Source organism: Diaphorina citri, unplaced genomic scaffold, assembly GCF_000475195.1.
Source record: "Diaphorina citri unplaced genomic scaffold, Diaci psyllid genome assembly version 1.1 scaffold1283, whole genome shotgun sequence".
NCBI lineage: Eukaryota > Metazoa > Arthropoda > Insecta > Hemiptera > Psyllidae > Diaphorina > Diaphorina citri.
The window spans coordinates 103,192-118,492 of NW_007378712.1; the positions used below are offsets into that span (position 1 = coordinate 103,192).

At 38.4% G+C, this 15,301-nt stretch overlaps 3 protein-coding genes across 3 annotated transcripts; all 3 read right to left on the minus strand.

Annotated features, from left to right (window-relative positions):
- Positions 1 to 4,423: 4,423 nt before the first annotated feature.
- LOC103515138 lies at positions 4,424 to 6,379 on the minus strand. Its single transcript, XM_026827931.1, has 3 exons — positions 6,157 to 6,379; positions 5,601 to 5,868; positions 4,424 to 5,260 (listed from the first exon to the last, which is right to left on the minus strand). Exons 1-2 carry the CDS (start codon positions 6,374 to 6,376, stop codon positions 5,624 to 5,626), a joined length of 465 nt encoding a protein of 154 aa, XP_026683732.1. The 5' UTR covers positions 6,377 to 6,379; the 3' UTR covers positions 4,424 to 5,260; positions 5,601 to 5,623.
- Positions 6,380 to 6,892: 513 nt separating this feature from the next.
- Positions 6,893 to 10,959, minus strand: LOC113469902 (probable cation-transporting ATPase W08D2.5). Its single transcript, XM_026827918.1, has 3 exons — positions 10,899 to 10,959; positions 10,386 to 10,532; positions 6,893 to 7,122 (listed from the first exon to the last, which is right to left on the minus strand). The coding sequence occupies exons 1-3, from the start codon at positions 10,957 to 10,959 to the stop codon at positions 6,893 to 6,895; spliced, it is 438 nt and encodes a 145-aa protein (XP_026683719.1).
- A 755-nt stretch (positions 10,960 to 11,714) lies between these two features.
- On the minus strand, positions 11,715 to 15,274 carry LOC103515139 (probable cation-transporting ATPase 13A5). The gene is made up of 4 exons (XM_008480062.1): positions 15,250 to 15,274; positions 12,508 to 12,675; positions 12,009 to 12,071; positions 11,715 to 11,720 (listed from the first exon to the last, which is right to left on the minus strand). The coding sequence occupies exons 1-4, from the start codon at positions 15,268 to 15,270 to the stop codon at positions 11,715 to 11,717; spliced, it is 258 nt and encodes an 85-aa protein (XP_008478284.1). The 5' UTR covers positions 15,271 to 15,274.
- Positions 15,275 to 15,301: the final 27 nt, after the last annotated feature.

Sequence of the window (15,301 nt, forward strand, 5' to 3'; positions counted from 1 at the left end):
CCCATCTTGTACTACTTACTTCCTAATATTACATTAAAAAAAAAAAATGTGCTAAAGGTATTTTATATTACATTTTTATATTAAAGCCTGTTTTATTAAATTTTATTTATTTATATGAAAATACATGCCACATTGGTGGGGTGTGAGCCCATGTTGTAAAGACCACGTGTTACTTAGGTACTAGGTATCTAATATTACATGCCACACTGATGGGGTATTAGCCTATCTAGTGAAGACCCCTTTATAAAAACCACTTTTACTATGTACTTACTGAATAATTAAAATCTACTTAAAAATTACTTAATTTAGTCAATAATTACCTACTTAACTTAATTTTACATGCCACGTGGCGGACCAAGCCCATTATATTAAGACCACGTGCTACTCAATTTCCCATTTTCCCCATAACGAATTTCTTAATTTCCCATTTTCCCCATTACTATTGTTACCCTTTAGATCTCTACTCCTACAAGCCATCCCTGGACGAAGGCATTTCATGCCTCCAATCCGTTTGAGGTACGTACCATCCACCCCCTGGTACTGTACCCCGGGTGTGTTCCCTAAGGGTAACCCACCTTTGTCAGTAGAACACCTTGATTTACTTACGTTATGAAAGCACCACACTGACGAAAACGAACGAACCGACCGAAAAAAATGTTAAATTGATTTTATGTTTATTTTAAGTTGATTTATCATTATTGCGTTTTAGAAATTGAAAAGTTGAAAAAAATTCTAAAAGATCACAACTTCGACTGACCGGATCAACCGCTGGCCGACTGAACTGATCTTGCTAGCCGATTCCAAATGCGTAGAAAGCTAAAGTTTGCCACGTAGAAATTTTTTCCTCGATTCTGATTGGTCCACGTCATTCCCTTCGAGTATCGTATGATTCAAGCCGACTCCAGACTTTTTCCAGAAAATTGGTCAAAAGAAATTCCTTCTACTTTCTAAAGATTGATTTATTTATGATGGTTTTTATTTTCCTCTGTTCCTTTTTTTGTTTTTTTTTTTTTTTTTTTTTTTTTTTTTTTTTTTTTTTTTTTTTAAGAGGTTTGACAGAGGGAACTTTAACTGCTATGGTCTTATCGTCCCGAAATCGAGGAGAGAAGGAAGACAGGATAGGAGAAAGCCAGCCGTTTCCGAGAACGAACATTATCCCATCAGGATAAAATCCGCCCCGGGCGGGAATCGAACCCGCGGCCTAGCGCTTACAAGGCAGACGCACTACCAACTAAGCTAACTAGGCTGGCTATAGAAATAGGATGGACTGACCATTGCGAAACTGAAAAATATCTTTGCAAATTATTGGTTGAATTTATGAATTTCTGGCCATGTGAATCACTGAAAGTTACTTTGAACTTTATTAACAACAATATAAATAAACAATTTATATTGTTGTTACCGCACCCCAAGAGAAACGAGGAGAATAATTTCTATTCTCGTTCCTAAACAAACATGAAATCTAGTGTAGATAAGTTGATATTATTCGTATCTAGCAAAACGTACCTATTCCTCCCCTTTCCTCGACCTAAACCGATACGGTATTGAACTTACGCTAGTCAGCCTACTAAGTTGATAAGTAAGTCGTTGTATTCGTATCTAGCAAAACGTACCTATTCCTCCCCTTTCCTCGACCTAAACCGATACGGTATTGAACTTACGCTAGTCAGCCTACTAAGCACAAGGTAGCAACCCCCAATTAATTTGCTAATCAATCACTAATGATTCTAATGAATAACTAAGTTAAAAACTTCCAAATTCATAACCTCGAAATTATTACTTTCTACTTTCTATTTTCAAAGCTATGCATAAAACCAAAATCAAAAAGTGTGGAGTCGGCTTTAAACCAAATTCAGCACTACTTTCTACTTTCTATTTTCAAAGCTATGCATAAAACCAAAATCAAAAAGTGTGGAGTCGGCTTTAAACCAAATTCAGCAGGTAGGTAGCTAGCAAGGGTGCCTGAGAAACTTTCAAATTTTACTTTCCCACAAGTTCTATTTTTAGATTCTGATTTTCCTTGTTCGCACCAGTGGCGTGTAGTACTTGTGTGCACCAGTGGCGTGTGGTACTTTTGAGTTTTCACTGAATTTGTTTTTCATAGTGCATTGTTGATTGAGTTTATAAAGAAACTGTGTGACTGTGGTTCGAAACCCAGAAGAAGGATAGTAAAATCAATGTACTTAACAGTACCAGAGGTGTAGGTTGTACATACCTACTAGGTACTTCTAAAAAGATAGCATTTTTTATCCTCTAAAGGTGTGTTCACACATAGTTGACGGCTGTCGATCGATGTGAATTTATTGTGAATCGATGTTGATCGACATACCTGGGAGTAAATGTGAATACCCCAAGAAAAGCTATAATATACGTTTGGAAGACAGAAAATATTACGAATAAAAAAACGTACCTACATTCTAAAATTTGTCGTATGATGTCCTAAGACCACACTCACTATTTCACTAGTTTGAATAACGCCCAGTGGATGACTCAAAGAGAAATCGGGATTCCAATGATTCAATCATTTAAGACGTTCATTTAAATAAAGTTCAAACTAACGAAAACATGACTGTGAACCCAGGAAGAAATCTCATTTTGGTGTGCTTCTTATAAGACTCAAAAAATTTGAACAGCAAGTACTGTATAATGGTTAATAGGAATCCGCTTCTTCTACTATTGCTGTACTATTGCTTCTTTTAACTTAATCTTGAAATTTCATTTTTTCACACACATCCTAAACATGTATAAACCAATAGTCAATACATAAGTACATACATTCAATAGTAAGTTGACAGACAGACGACACCGAAGCGAATACAACAGTCCGTCCCAGCATATACCTTTTTATTACTATTGTAATGATAAAGGAAGGACGGACTAAAAGCGAGAAAAAAAGTTACGTCAGTACACGCGTGATGAAAAAAAAATCTCACATTCAGTTTTTGCTTCGAACTTTCCGCCACGTTACGGGCAACTGGAATTGAAAATAGGTCAATGGACTGTGGTTACATCTAGATAACCATATAATTAACAGCTACCCTAGGTCCCGACAGGTTAGGGCCAATATTGAACAAGTTCTACCGTTTTTGCCGAGCGTGTGAGATTTTTTCCCTATGTGCGTGTACTCACGGGTTAATTGAGCTATTTAATTAGGAGAAAATGATAAAACGGTAAAATAAATTGTAATAATAAATAACTATATATATATTATTGCCTACATAACAATACTAGCGTTAATAATACCAATACAATCTAAAATCTGTTAATTTTAATTAGGAGAAAATGATAAAACGGTAAAATAATTGTAATAATAAATAACTATATATATATTATTGCCTACATAACAATACTAGCGTTAATAATACCAATACAATCTAAAATCTGTTAATAATACTATTATTATAATCTAAAATCTAAGTTAAATATTATGTACTCAAAAAAGTACAACGTTGAAAATGTTGAAATATAAAAATAAGAAGGTACATCAAGAAGGTAATTTATTTCGAGTTTCTTGATTCTGGCATTGGAATTGAGATGTAGGTAGTTTTGATTACAAAGGCGTTGGCAAGGAATGGAATAATGAGTTCATAAGAATCTCAAGATTAGGATCTTGTAAGCTATTCAGTTGGAAAGGTATGAGATCAAATCCCGTCCAAATCAGATAAGAGGCCAATAAACCCAAATTGTTTCCTAAATACCGTCTCATTATTTGTTCAAAAAATACATACCCGGGAGTAAATGTGAATACCCCAAGAAAAGCTATAATATACGTTTGGAAGACAGAAAATATTACGAATAAAAAAACGTACCTACATTCTAAAATTTGTCGTATGATGTCCTAAGACCACACTCACTATTTCACTAGTTTGAATAACGCCCAGTGGATGACTCAAAGAGAAATCGGGATTCCAATGATTCAATCATTTAAGACGTTCATTTAAATAAAGTTCAAACTAACGAAAACATGACTGTGAACCCAGGAAGAAATCTCATTTTGGTGTGCTTCTTATAAGACTCAAAAAATTTGAACAGCAAGTACTGTATAATGGTTAATAGGAATCCGCTTCTTCTACTATTGCTGTACTATTGCTTCTTTTAACTTAATCTTGAAATTTCATTTTTTCACACACATCCTAAACATGTATAAACCAATAGTCAATACATAAGTACATACATTCAATAGTAAGTACATTAGGCGACGAACACAATGTAAAGTCTTCAAATAAAATGCACGCGAGGTTACTTATTATATAAGGAACAATTTTTTTACTACCAAGATTCATTTACACTATCGTTCAACATAATTGAAAACGAACACTTCGTTTACTTGCCAAGCATTCAGTGAAATGCTCGGGCTGGAGATTGAATTATTGAAAACGAACACTTCGTTTACTTGCCAAGCATTCAGTGAAATGCTCGGGCTGGAGATTGAATTAAAAGATTGGTATGTTGACGAATGTGCCAATGAGTAGCAGGATACTAACTTATATCCTATGTATGACTTGAAAAAATGTTTTATCTAACAGAATATAATCGAGTTCGATATAAATACATTACATAAATTGTTAACTGGATACCTTAAACATTTTCAAAGATATTTACTAATCACCATTATTTCTTCAGAGGAGAATATTTATCTCCTACAACGAAAATTTAAATCTATGTTGACTACACCACGCTAGCTAAATTTAACAATTTACTTCTTATATTTCAATATATTTAAGTTAATTACTAACTAATGAAAAACTACTATCATATCAAACCAATAACTGAAAAGTAGGAAACAGTCTTCACTAAGAAACCTAAACTAATTATTTTGAATGGGAGGTCGAATCCCAAATAAAATATTGCGAGAAATCCAAATCTGAAATCAAAACTGTGAAAACGTATTTTTAAATGGTTTAAAATTCAATTTGCTTGACGTAGTTGTGCACCTAACATGTATATTTGTTCTCGTATGGAATGAAACATAGTTAGATATGCACGATAACTTTTCCCATAAAGAGGAATTTCTTAGAGGGAAAAATTTCTCTGTAAAAACTAAAATTATCACAGCGTTTAGCTTGAGTTAACTTGCTGGGTTACTATAACAACCATGACTGTGTGTAAAAAAAAAACCTAAACTGGCGGAGGTTATAAAACTTTTTTTCAAAAGACAACATTCTCGTAATAAATTTGCATCAGATTGAGTGTCAATACCAAGTATCGCAGGAACAGAGTGAATTTATCTGGAATGTGCAGGATATTTGTGTCTACCATTCTGAAACAGAAACATACACCAGGGCATTAAGAGGAGCTCAAAAATGTACCTACACGTGTTATCAAAGGCAAAAACAGGGTAATGTTCTTCCATTGACGTAAGTAGGTATCTCACAAAATCGCTGGAATCTCAAGAGATCCCAAAAAAAAGAAAAAAAAAAAAAAAAAAAAAAAAAATCACAAGATTTAGATTACTTACTATGGTTAATTGAATACGTTCCTTCGCTATTTTTACTTTCTTTTATAGGGAACCTATACAAGGTAATGGCAAGTATTGCAGTAGGTCCAAATATTCAAAATCGGGAAATGGGTGGGAATATCCATTTTTTCTCTTCTCTTACCTCAAATCTAAGCGTAGAAATAGTCAAGAGTTGAGTACATCTGGTTCTATGTACAGACTGCCGGCGGGGGTTTGATAGTTAGAATTGGACCGGGATGTATCCATGCTGCTCGTCTCTGATTGGTGCTGCTGATGAATGTTGGGCGTGGAAATAGTGAAAGGGGCGGGGCTTGTTGTCTTGGTAACGGCACCGTTCTGAGTCACCATCTGTTGAGGATGACGGCGTGGTACTGTGGCGTTCCCGTTCATGGTACTCATGTGCTTGTTACCTGATGCCAGAGGGAAAGCCAAATTAACTAGAGTTCTTGTCGTCCCAAAAGCGAACAGAGAAGATAGGATGGGAGAAAACCACCCGTTTCGAGAACGAACCTTCTATATTTAGAACAAAACAACAGCTACATTAGACGTATGTGGTCTGTGTCGTAGTATGCCTATGCCTCTCATCAGATGGACGAGAAGAGACACAATGCTTCCAATTTAGGGGGAAAAAAACAACCGACGACGACCGTCGACTATGTGTGGAGACTTATAAATACAGAATTTCTTTCAGATCTCACCTCGTACAGACGCGTAGTTGTTCAACTGTTGCGGGATGAGCGTGACAGTGGCGGACAGTACACTATGAGATGGGGAGGGGATAGCCAGCAGATCAGGGGTGACGAGGAATTCCGAACACAGGGGCGGCCAGGTTTTGTCGTGTTTCAATTCAGACTCGACGTTCAAGTAGGGTTTCCTCCATCGTTTGTGTTTCCTTAGCCTGGACATGAGGAAAATCATTAATTTTACTCTCAACTTGGAGATACTGAACTTTATTTCTTGGAGGTTTCAATTCACTATTAAGCCAAGGGGGCCTTAGGCCAGCCAATCACTATACCTGACAGGTACACCTGATGAGCACTCACTATCAGATAGTCCTGACAGGTACGGCTGAAAAGGTTCGAAAGGTCTAGCTAATACATGATGAGTACACACACTTTCATTACCCTCAACCAGCTGATAGTCATGAGTTCATTACCCTCAACCAGCTGATAGTCATGAGTTCATCCAAATCAGACAAGAGGCCAATAAACCCAAATTGTTTCCTAAATACCGTCTCATTAATTTGTTCAAAAAATACATACCTGGGAGTAAATGTGAATACCCCAAGAAAAGCTATAATATACGTTTGGAAGACAGAAAATATTACGAATAAAAAAACGTACCTACATTCTATCACATATTTTCAAGCGAAGCAAACCATAATTTCTTCCATTTCAAAGTTCACCGCGCCAAGTCATACATTGCGCTAGAATTCTAAGGTATGATATGCTCTCGAGTGAACAAGCTTGACTTACCATCGAAGCTATCGGTTTTTCCGATGAGGAAAGCGAAGGACGTGATAATGAACAAGTCCACATAGAGAAACTCAATGTCGGTCAAATTGCAATCGATATTGTACAGGATCATGACCGAAATGAACTGAGTGAGAGAATAGGCCGCCATGTATTTGAATATACCGAACGAAGTCACCAAAGCAGCACGACCTGGGTAGGAAAAATGGTTCAGGGAACTATAGTTTTCACTCGGAAAAGGGCTAACGTTAGGGCTAAAAAGAACGAATTTTAGTCTAGCTGTGGCACTATGAACAGGGAGGAGAACGGCTTAGCTAGCTGGCAGCTTTTCAAAGGTTTAGGGCTAAAAAGAACGAATTTTAGTCTAGCTGTGGCACTATGAACAGGGAGGAGAACGGCTTAGCTAGCTGGCAGCTTTTCAAAGGGTTCTCTCTGATATTAAAGAACAAGCTCAAGTCCTCACAATGGTTGACTTTGGTTCAGACGAGCCAATCAAACATGGCACATGGCTAGACGAATGATATTCGTTCTCGGAACGGCTGGCTTTCCCTAATCCTGTTTTTCTTCTCTCTTCGATTTCTGGACGATAAGACCTTAGTAGTTACAGTTCCCCCTATCAAAAGAAAGAAAGAAAAAAAAAAAAACATGGCAATAACAGCCATTACAAAATTTTGATGCAGTTTGTATTAAATGCAACTTTCAATTGAGCCTTTTAGTTTAAACAAAGCACTACACTACTTTCCTCTCAGATGACATACCTTCTCGTATAACACGCACCACGCACTCTATGTTGGGCTCACGGGACGTGAAGGGAGAAGCTACAGAGATGCTAGGACTCAAGTCCCATTTCCTCTCAGATGACATACCTTCTCGTATAACACGCACCACGCACTCTATGTTGGGCTCACGGGACGTGAAGGGAGAAGCTACGGGGGTCCCTTGCTGAATATCACCGCCAAAATCACATACTGCAAGCTGGACAGTGTGAACACCGCGTAGTTCTCGTAGCTCTCATTCGTATCGTCGTTCTTCACGTAGGGCGTAAACCAAGGGAACAGATGAACAATGTAGAAGCTGGCAATCTGAGTGATCATGACCAGGAAGAGTTGTCCCAGCAGAGATACGACAGGGGCTAGAGACACCAGGGATGTCTGTGGGGGGCGAGCTACCAGAGGACCTGGAAGGTAGGACAAGCAGAGAAATCACCAACCTCCAGATCCAAAGTCCAACACGTTAACCACTGAGGTTGGTGAAAGCACTGCACTGTATGGAATAGATAATCGTGGTATCAATTGATTGTTTTTACAGTTTAAGCCTTTATTTTCTGGTGTTCTCTTGTTTACCCAGCACGTAAATGGGAAGTATTGTCTCTTACTTTATTATCGCCTTTAAGATGGACATACTACAGAATGGGCGCGTTACGCGAGTCTCATGCTGCAGCTATTTTTAAAGTACATAATAAGTAAAAAAATAAGGAAGACTTTCAAGAGATTTTTACCTGATTCCGGAAGACATAGACTGTGCATCATCTCGGGGGAACCTTTGCAGAACACTTTATTATCGCCTTTAAGATGGACATGCTACAGAATGGGCGCGTTACGACACAGACCACACGAGTCTCATGCTGCAGCTATTTTCAAAGTACATAATAAGTAAAAAATAAGGAAGACTTTCAAGAGATTTTTACCTGATTCCGGAAGACATAGACTGTGCATCATCTCGGGGGAACCTTTGCAGAACACGTTGAAATGATTTTCTCCCAGCGTTCTCGTGATAACACTCATACGCTGCAGTGTAGAACTGAACGGAAACTGACGAATCACTCCGATCTCGAAATCGTTCTTATCCTGGAACAAGTTAGAGAGGAAAGACCTTGAAATGATTCCGAGCGTTCTCGTGATAACACTCATACGCTGCAGTGTAGAACTGAAAGGAAACTGACGAATCACTCCGATCTCGAAATCGTTCTTATCCTGGAACAAGTTAGAGAGGAAAGACCTTGAAATGATTCCAGCCTAGTTAATGATTCCAGCCTAGTTAGCTGAGAAGGTAGCGCACCTTGTAAGCGCTAGGTCATGGGTTCGATTCCCGCCCTGGGCCAACATTCTTCTCGGACCGGCTGGCTTTTTCCTACCCTCTCCTCCTTCTAACTTCGATTTCGGGACGATAAGTTACCTCCGTTGTTACAATTCCCTCAGAGAAATCCTTGTAGTAGAGAGTAATTTTAATTTATTTTTTCAAGTCTCCACTTATTGACATATCGAACAGCACATGGAAACTTCATATAAATGGTATGAAGGTAAAAGAGATACAGAGTTGGTAGAAGGTGGGCACTTATTTATACTGCTCGAAGAGAACCAAGGAGTCTCTTTTCCCCAGCAGTATCCTAGATATTAAGTGTTTTATTTTATTTAGACTCACGACTTGCTATTCCTTAAAAAAAAAAAAAAAAAAAAAAAAAAAAAAAAAAAAATCCAACCCATTTTTTCAAGGGAAGCCAACCTAATTTTTGAATACCAGGAATCCATCACATATTTTCAAGCGAAGCGAACCATAATTTTGACTATCAGGAAAAGGAATTTTAGGTGCCAACCTGGTTGGTAGCGCGTCTGCCTTGTAAGCGCTAGGCCGCGGGTTGGATTCCCGCCCGGGGCTTATACTGAACGGATAATGTTCGTTCTCGGAACGGCTGCCTTTCTCCCATCCTGTCTTCCTTCTCTCTTCCATTTCAAAGTTCACCGCGCCAAGTCATACATTGCCCTAGAATTCTGGGGTATGATATGCTCTCGAGTGAACAAGCTTGACTTACCATCGAAGCTATCGGTTTTTCCGATGAGGAAAGCGAAGGACGTGATAATGATGTGTCTGCCTTGTAAGCGCTAGGCCGCGGGTTCGATTCCCGCCCGGGGCGGATTTTATCCTGATGGGATAATGTGGGTGGCGCGTCTGCCTTGTAAGCGCTAGGCCGCGGGTTCGATTCCCGCCCGGGACGGATTTTATCCTGATGGGATAATGTTCGTTCTCGAAACGGCTGGCTTTCTCCTATCCTGTCTTCCTTCTCTCTTCGATTTCGGGACGATAAGACTATAGTAGTTACAGTTCCCTCTGTCAAACCTGCGGCTGGCTTTCTCCTATCCTGTCTTCCTTCTCTCTTTGATTTCGGGACGATAAGACCATAGCAGTCCTCTGTCAAACTTCTTAAAAAAAAAGATTAGAATGGAATACTTACATATTGTATAAAAGGAATTTAATTGTGTTAAGCATAAATGTCGTTCCCCGCCTGACCTTAGTAGTTACAAGTTCCCTCTATAAAAAAAAGCCATTACAAAATTTTGATGCAGTTTGTATTAAATCCAACTTTTAATTGAGATGAGCCTTTTAGTTTAAACAAAGCACTACACTACTTATGCTAGGACTCAAGTCCCATTTCTTCTCTTTCTTCTCAGATGACATACCTTCTCGTATAACACGCACCACGCACTCTATGTTGGGCTCACGGGACGTGAAGGGAGAAGCTACAGAGCTCTCGGCTTCGGATAGAGATATGCCGGTATGGGCCGCCTTCAATGCACCACAGTCGTTAGCACCATCACCACACATTGCTGAGGAGAAGAAGAGTAGTGAAGTTAGGAAAAGAGGTGTAAAGTTCACAAAAACATGACTTTGATGTACAGGAATTTCTTAAGTGTTCAGAAGTTATTCACATGTGAACATAATGGAAACTTCTGCTCACATCTCCCAATATTGTTCAGGACTTTACCTTCAGCCACAGGTAGCTCAGTTCGGCCATTTAGGGCCAAAATTTTGAAAGAGCTCAAAACGAGTTGGCATTTCTCAGGACTTTACATTTCGGCCAAAGTCGCTGGAAAAAAACTATTTAGGGCTACATCAGCGACGGGGTAATAATTTCTTTTCTTCAACTTTCCTTAGCTTTCCCCATATTCCAGGGCAGTTACAGTGACACTCACCCACACAATATCCCAGACTCTGCAGTGTCTGCACAAGCTGCTGCTTCTGATCGGGATACATAGTCGACCCCGTCGATCGACAATCGATTGATGGTTGATCGACAAAGTGAAGATGTGAACCTATTGACGGTGTCGATTTTGACAAATGGACACACCTTAAGAACGGAGGTCCCATGGTCCCGCAATCGACGAGAAAAGAAGGACACGATAAGAGAAAGCCCGTCGTTCCGACAACGAACCCTTTCCGTTTAGGATAAAGTTCTCCACGGGCAGATTTCGAACCCACGACCTTCGTGGGTTCGAACCAAGCTAACTAGGCTGGCTACAAGGCTATACAACAGGATTGATAGGTACTTAATGACTAAAGTTGTTGTCAAATACCAAGGAACTTGACCACTAGGACATTCTCCCTAATGATTGAAGATCAAGTACTATTTATAATACCCGGATTGAACTCAATGGCAATGTCTCAATGCTAGGAATACAAGGAGGACAAATGGACACACCTTAAGAACGGAGGTCCCATGGTCCCGCAATCGACGAGAAAAGAAGGACAAGGAGAAAGCCCGTCGTTCCGAAAACGAACCCTTTCCGTTTAGGATAAACTTCTCCACGGGCAGATTTCGAACCCACGACCTTCGTGCTAGGCTGGCTACAAGGCTACACAACAGGATTGATAGGTACTTAATGACTAAAGTTGTTGTCAAATACCAAGGAACTTGACCACTAGGCCATTCTCCCTAATGATTGAAGATCAAGTACTCGTACTATTTATAATACCCGGATTGATCCAGGATTGAACTCAATGGCAATGTCTCAATGCTAGGAATACAAGGAACATATTGTTTCAAGACAAAGAATACAAGGAACATGTTATGTGGCTGATAATGCCAATAAGCCGACCTCCACACGTGAATTGGTGGACATAATAAAGCATTTGTGGACTTTTATAACGAAGTTCCTGAGGACTTTTCTAACGAAATTCCTATAGACTTTTTGAACAAATTCCTATGGACTTTTTGAACGAAATTCCTATGGACTTTTTGAACGAAATTCCTATGGACTTTTTGAACGAATTTCCTGTGGACTTTTCTAACGAAATTCACTTACCACGAGTAGCACTTTTTCGGCGAAATCCAGAGGACACTGTCGATGTGTAGCGTAGAGCATAAGCTGGGGCCATAAGACAAAGAATACAAGGAACATGTTATGTGGCTGATAATGCCAATAAGCCGACCTCCACACGTGAATTGGTGGACATAATAAAGCATGAATCAGTACGTTCTAGGAACAATAAATCCCATATGAATCAACGTGTTTATTTCGCCGAATGGAGGGTAAAACCCCCCTCACTAAACACCCTTCACAAAACTGAGTTTTCCCAACCCCTCTTTGGTGGAAACTTGATACTTCGGGGGGGAAAAACTACAAGAGAGGCCTCTTACCACATTACAAATGGGGTACTACTTTTCTAGCGAAATTCCAGTGGTCTTTTCTAACGAAATTCCTGTGGACTTTTCTAACGAAGTTCCTGAGGACTTTTCTAACGAAATTCCCATGGACTTTTTGGACGAATTTCCTGTGGACTTTTCAAACGAAATTCACTTACCACGAGTAGCACTTTTTCGGCGAAATCCAGAGGACACTGTCGATGTGTAGCGTAGAGCATAAGCTGGGGCCACCAGTGAAATACAAGCCGCAAACTGCCTCCAGACAGGACTATCAGGAGCCAGGACACTGAAGTACGAACTTTGTCTCTCTTGTATCCGTACACCTCCTGCGAAAGACCGGAAAATAGAACGGAAAATGTTAGGCATGAATTCTATCAATTCAAACTACACTATTCTCTGTTTTTCAATACGAACTTAAGTACCAATTCTAGAGACGGAAAATGTTAGGCATGAATTCTATCAATTCAAACTACACTATTCTCTGTTTTTCAATACGAACTTAAGTACCATTTCTAGAGAAGTTGAAAACAATATACCTACCTACCTGGGTAGGTATTATGTTTTTTCTAGTTACTTGTAATTCTTTTCCTACCGAAGAAGACGTACATAGTACATACCTATACCTACTTATTATTTAACGTTTCTTTAAATAGCACTTACACTTTCGGAAATGATTTCTGGCTCGGTAAACATGTTGACGTAAAAACCATGATAGGGTTTTCACGGTTAATAGTCTTCTTTATCAGTAAACACTTAAACCACAATTTGGCGGTGCACAAATTCTTTCATTTATCTACCTTGAATACCTACTCTACTATGTACTTACTAAGTGGTAAATTGCTTTCAGAAAACATTTGTTTGAAAGGTCTAGAAGGGTTAAAAATTTGAATATAAATGGACTAGTGATGAAAATAATAATTCTAGGTATAGAGTTGTTTACAAACCATTAATTGTGTCAAGTCATTAAAAAAATTGAAATTTTAATCATATGCAATAATCATCTGCTTTTTACGTCATCAAAGAATTACAGGGGGAATTCCTTGCATGATATCTGTTTATTTGTCTCTTGGTTTTGTCATAGATGTGATTTTCAAGAGGTTTTAAGTTTCAAACCAACTGAAACTATTTCGCCATTGACTACCAATTTTTATGTAGCCGATAACGCTCCAAGAATTTTTAGAATTTTTTTAATTTTACCCCTGAATAATATTTAAGCACCTCAGACTATGGGATTGATCAAAAGAGAATAATTCTATTCTCCTTCAATTAATTTAAAATTAATCTTTAAACCATAACTAAAAACACGGCAAAAAATCATCCACTTTCAAATTTACTATCAACAGAAACTGAAGGTGAAGGACAGCAGGTAAGGGGACTGGCTGGATCTAGACTTAAATCACCTACTGGGTATTAACATTATGTAAATAACAAGTCACATGTTTAATACAGAGTGATAATGAATGACTAGCATGGTAGTAACTAATGGACCTAAAGTTTTCCTTGAGGTGTGTCCACACATGGTCGATTGACATCGATAGATGTCGACTAAACCGTCCACACCTCAACAACATAGATTCACCTCGTCAATCGACGGCCGGTCGACTATGTTTGGACACAACTTCAGATTACTGCTAGGAACCTGCAGCTGCACTAGAAGGGATAAGGGAATCCTAAAACCGCAACTCAGTTCTATCGCACTGGACTTACAAGTCGAAGATCTAGCGTTCAATTCCTCGTAGAGGTGTTTCTTTTTTTGGAGCTGTACTTGGATTTTGCAGTAGACTTGGCCTCGTGAGAATAATTAAGTAATGTACCTACTTGTATGTTAGCATCGATGAGTGACACTTTTTTTACGGGGGCTATCCATCGGTCCGTCCCACTTTTACAATTTTCCGAGTAAAATAAACTTTACATAATTAATGTAAATGTACGTTACAAGTTACAGGAGACCCTTCATTTCGCTACCTATAATGGGTACTGATAGTATTTGTACGGATTTCTGAATTGTCCTGTATACAAACATGTCATGTCATTAGTTATTTAACTATTGAGGTGTTGAAATGTAGTACCCATCAGGTTCTCACTACACGCCCATACTGTACAATAAAATGTAGAGAGCTCCTATAGTTGAGAGAAAAATCTATATGATAGAAGTATTTATAGTACAATACTAAAATTAAGTAAATAAAGCAATCTCATTAAAAATAATTCACAGACTTCTCTCAGTGGAGGACTAATAAATATGTATGTATATCGCAATAGTACGAGTATGTAGGTATAACTTAATAATACATAGGTAAGTATAACTCAATAACACACAAGAGTATGTTCATAATATATTGTATAACGTAATATAGCTGAGGGAAGGGGAATTCTATTGAATCAAAACTAGAAATTTATTTTTAGATCTCCAAATACATTGAAAGCGGATTCATTAATCTCTTTTATGCAATCAAAATGCAAATGAGTATGCGTGAAATGTGTGAGATGTTGGGACTCCCTGTCAAATTGACAGGTGATTAGACTCAGAAAATGAAATGTATACATGACTCATGTTTGACAAATAAAACATGGCAACACACCTACCTGGTATCAGACCAAAAATACAATAATAGATAGTACAATAGAACAATTTTGTTCATACAAGACTTGAGTCTGACAGACCCTCACCTCGTAGCCTTGCGGTTATCACATGGTTTACAAGTAAGTCACTGGATATCCCGTTTTGGTCTCTGACGAGTATTCTTTTCAAATTATATTCCTATTAGGTATAACTACCTAACTACCTTAATCAGTCTTTTTTTTTGCTAAATTTCCATTATTCATCTTGTACCAAAATCAGATTTTTTTCTATTCTCTTTACGTCACCATTTGAACCCACCTAGCCCATCACAACTCACCATCTGATCTTCAGCTCCCATGTTGACATGCCATCGGTCCGTCCCACTTTTA

Bases quoted from the DNA above. Each gene is read 5' to 3' on its own strand.
- LOC103515138 (XM_026827931.1), bottom strand. From the start codon at position 6,376: ATGATTTTCCTCATGTCCAGGCTAAGGAAACACAAACGATGGAGGAAA. The intron at 5,869-6,156 runs GTGAGATCTGAA...CTCTGGCATCAG, and splicing joins CAACTACGCGTCTGTACGAG to GTAACAAGCACATGAGTACC.
- LOC113469902 (XM_026827918.1), bottom strand. From the start codon at position 10,959: ATGTATCCCGATCAGAAGCAGCAGCTTGTGCAGACACTGCAGAGTCTG. The intron at 10,533-10,898 runs GTGAGTGTCACT...TCTTCTCCTCAG, and splicing joins GAGTCTGGGATATTGTGTGG to CAATGTGTGGTGATGGTGCT. The intron at 7,123-10,385 runs GTATGTCATCTG...TTTCCTACCCAG, and splicing joins GGTGCGTGTTATACGAGAAG to GTCGTGCTGCTTTGGTGACT.
- LOC103515139 (XM_008480062.1), bottom strand. From the start codon at position 15,270: ATGGGAGCTGAAGATCAGATG. The intron at 12,676-15,249 runs GTGAGTTGTGAT...GGTCTTTCGCAG, and splicing joins TGGGAGCTGAAGATCAGATG to GAGGTGTACGGATACAAGAG. The intron at 12,072-12,507 runs GTAAGTGAATTT...TTATGGCCCCAG, and splicing joins CCGAAAAAGTGCTACTCGTG to CTTATGCTCTACGCTACACA.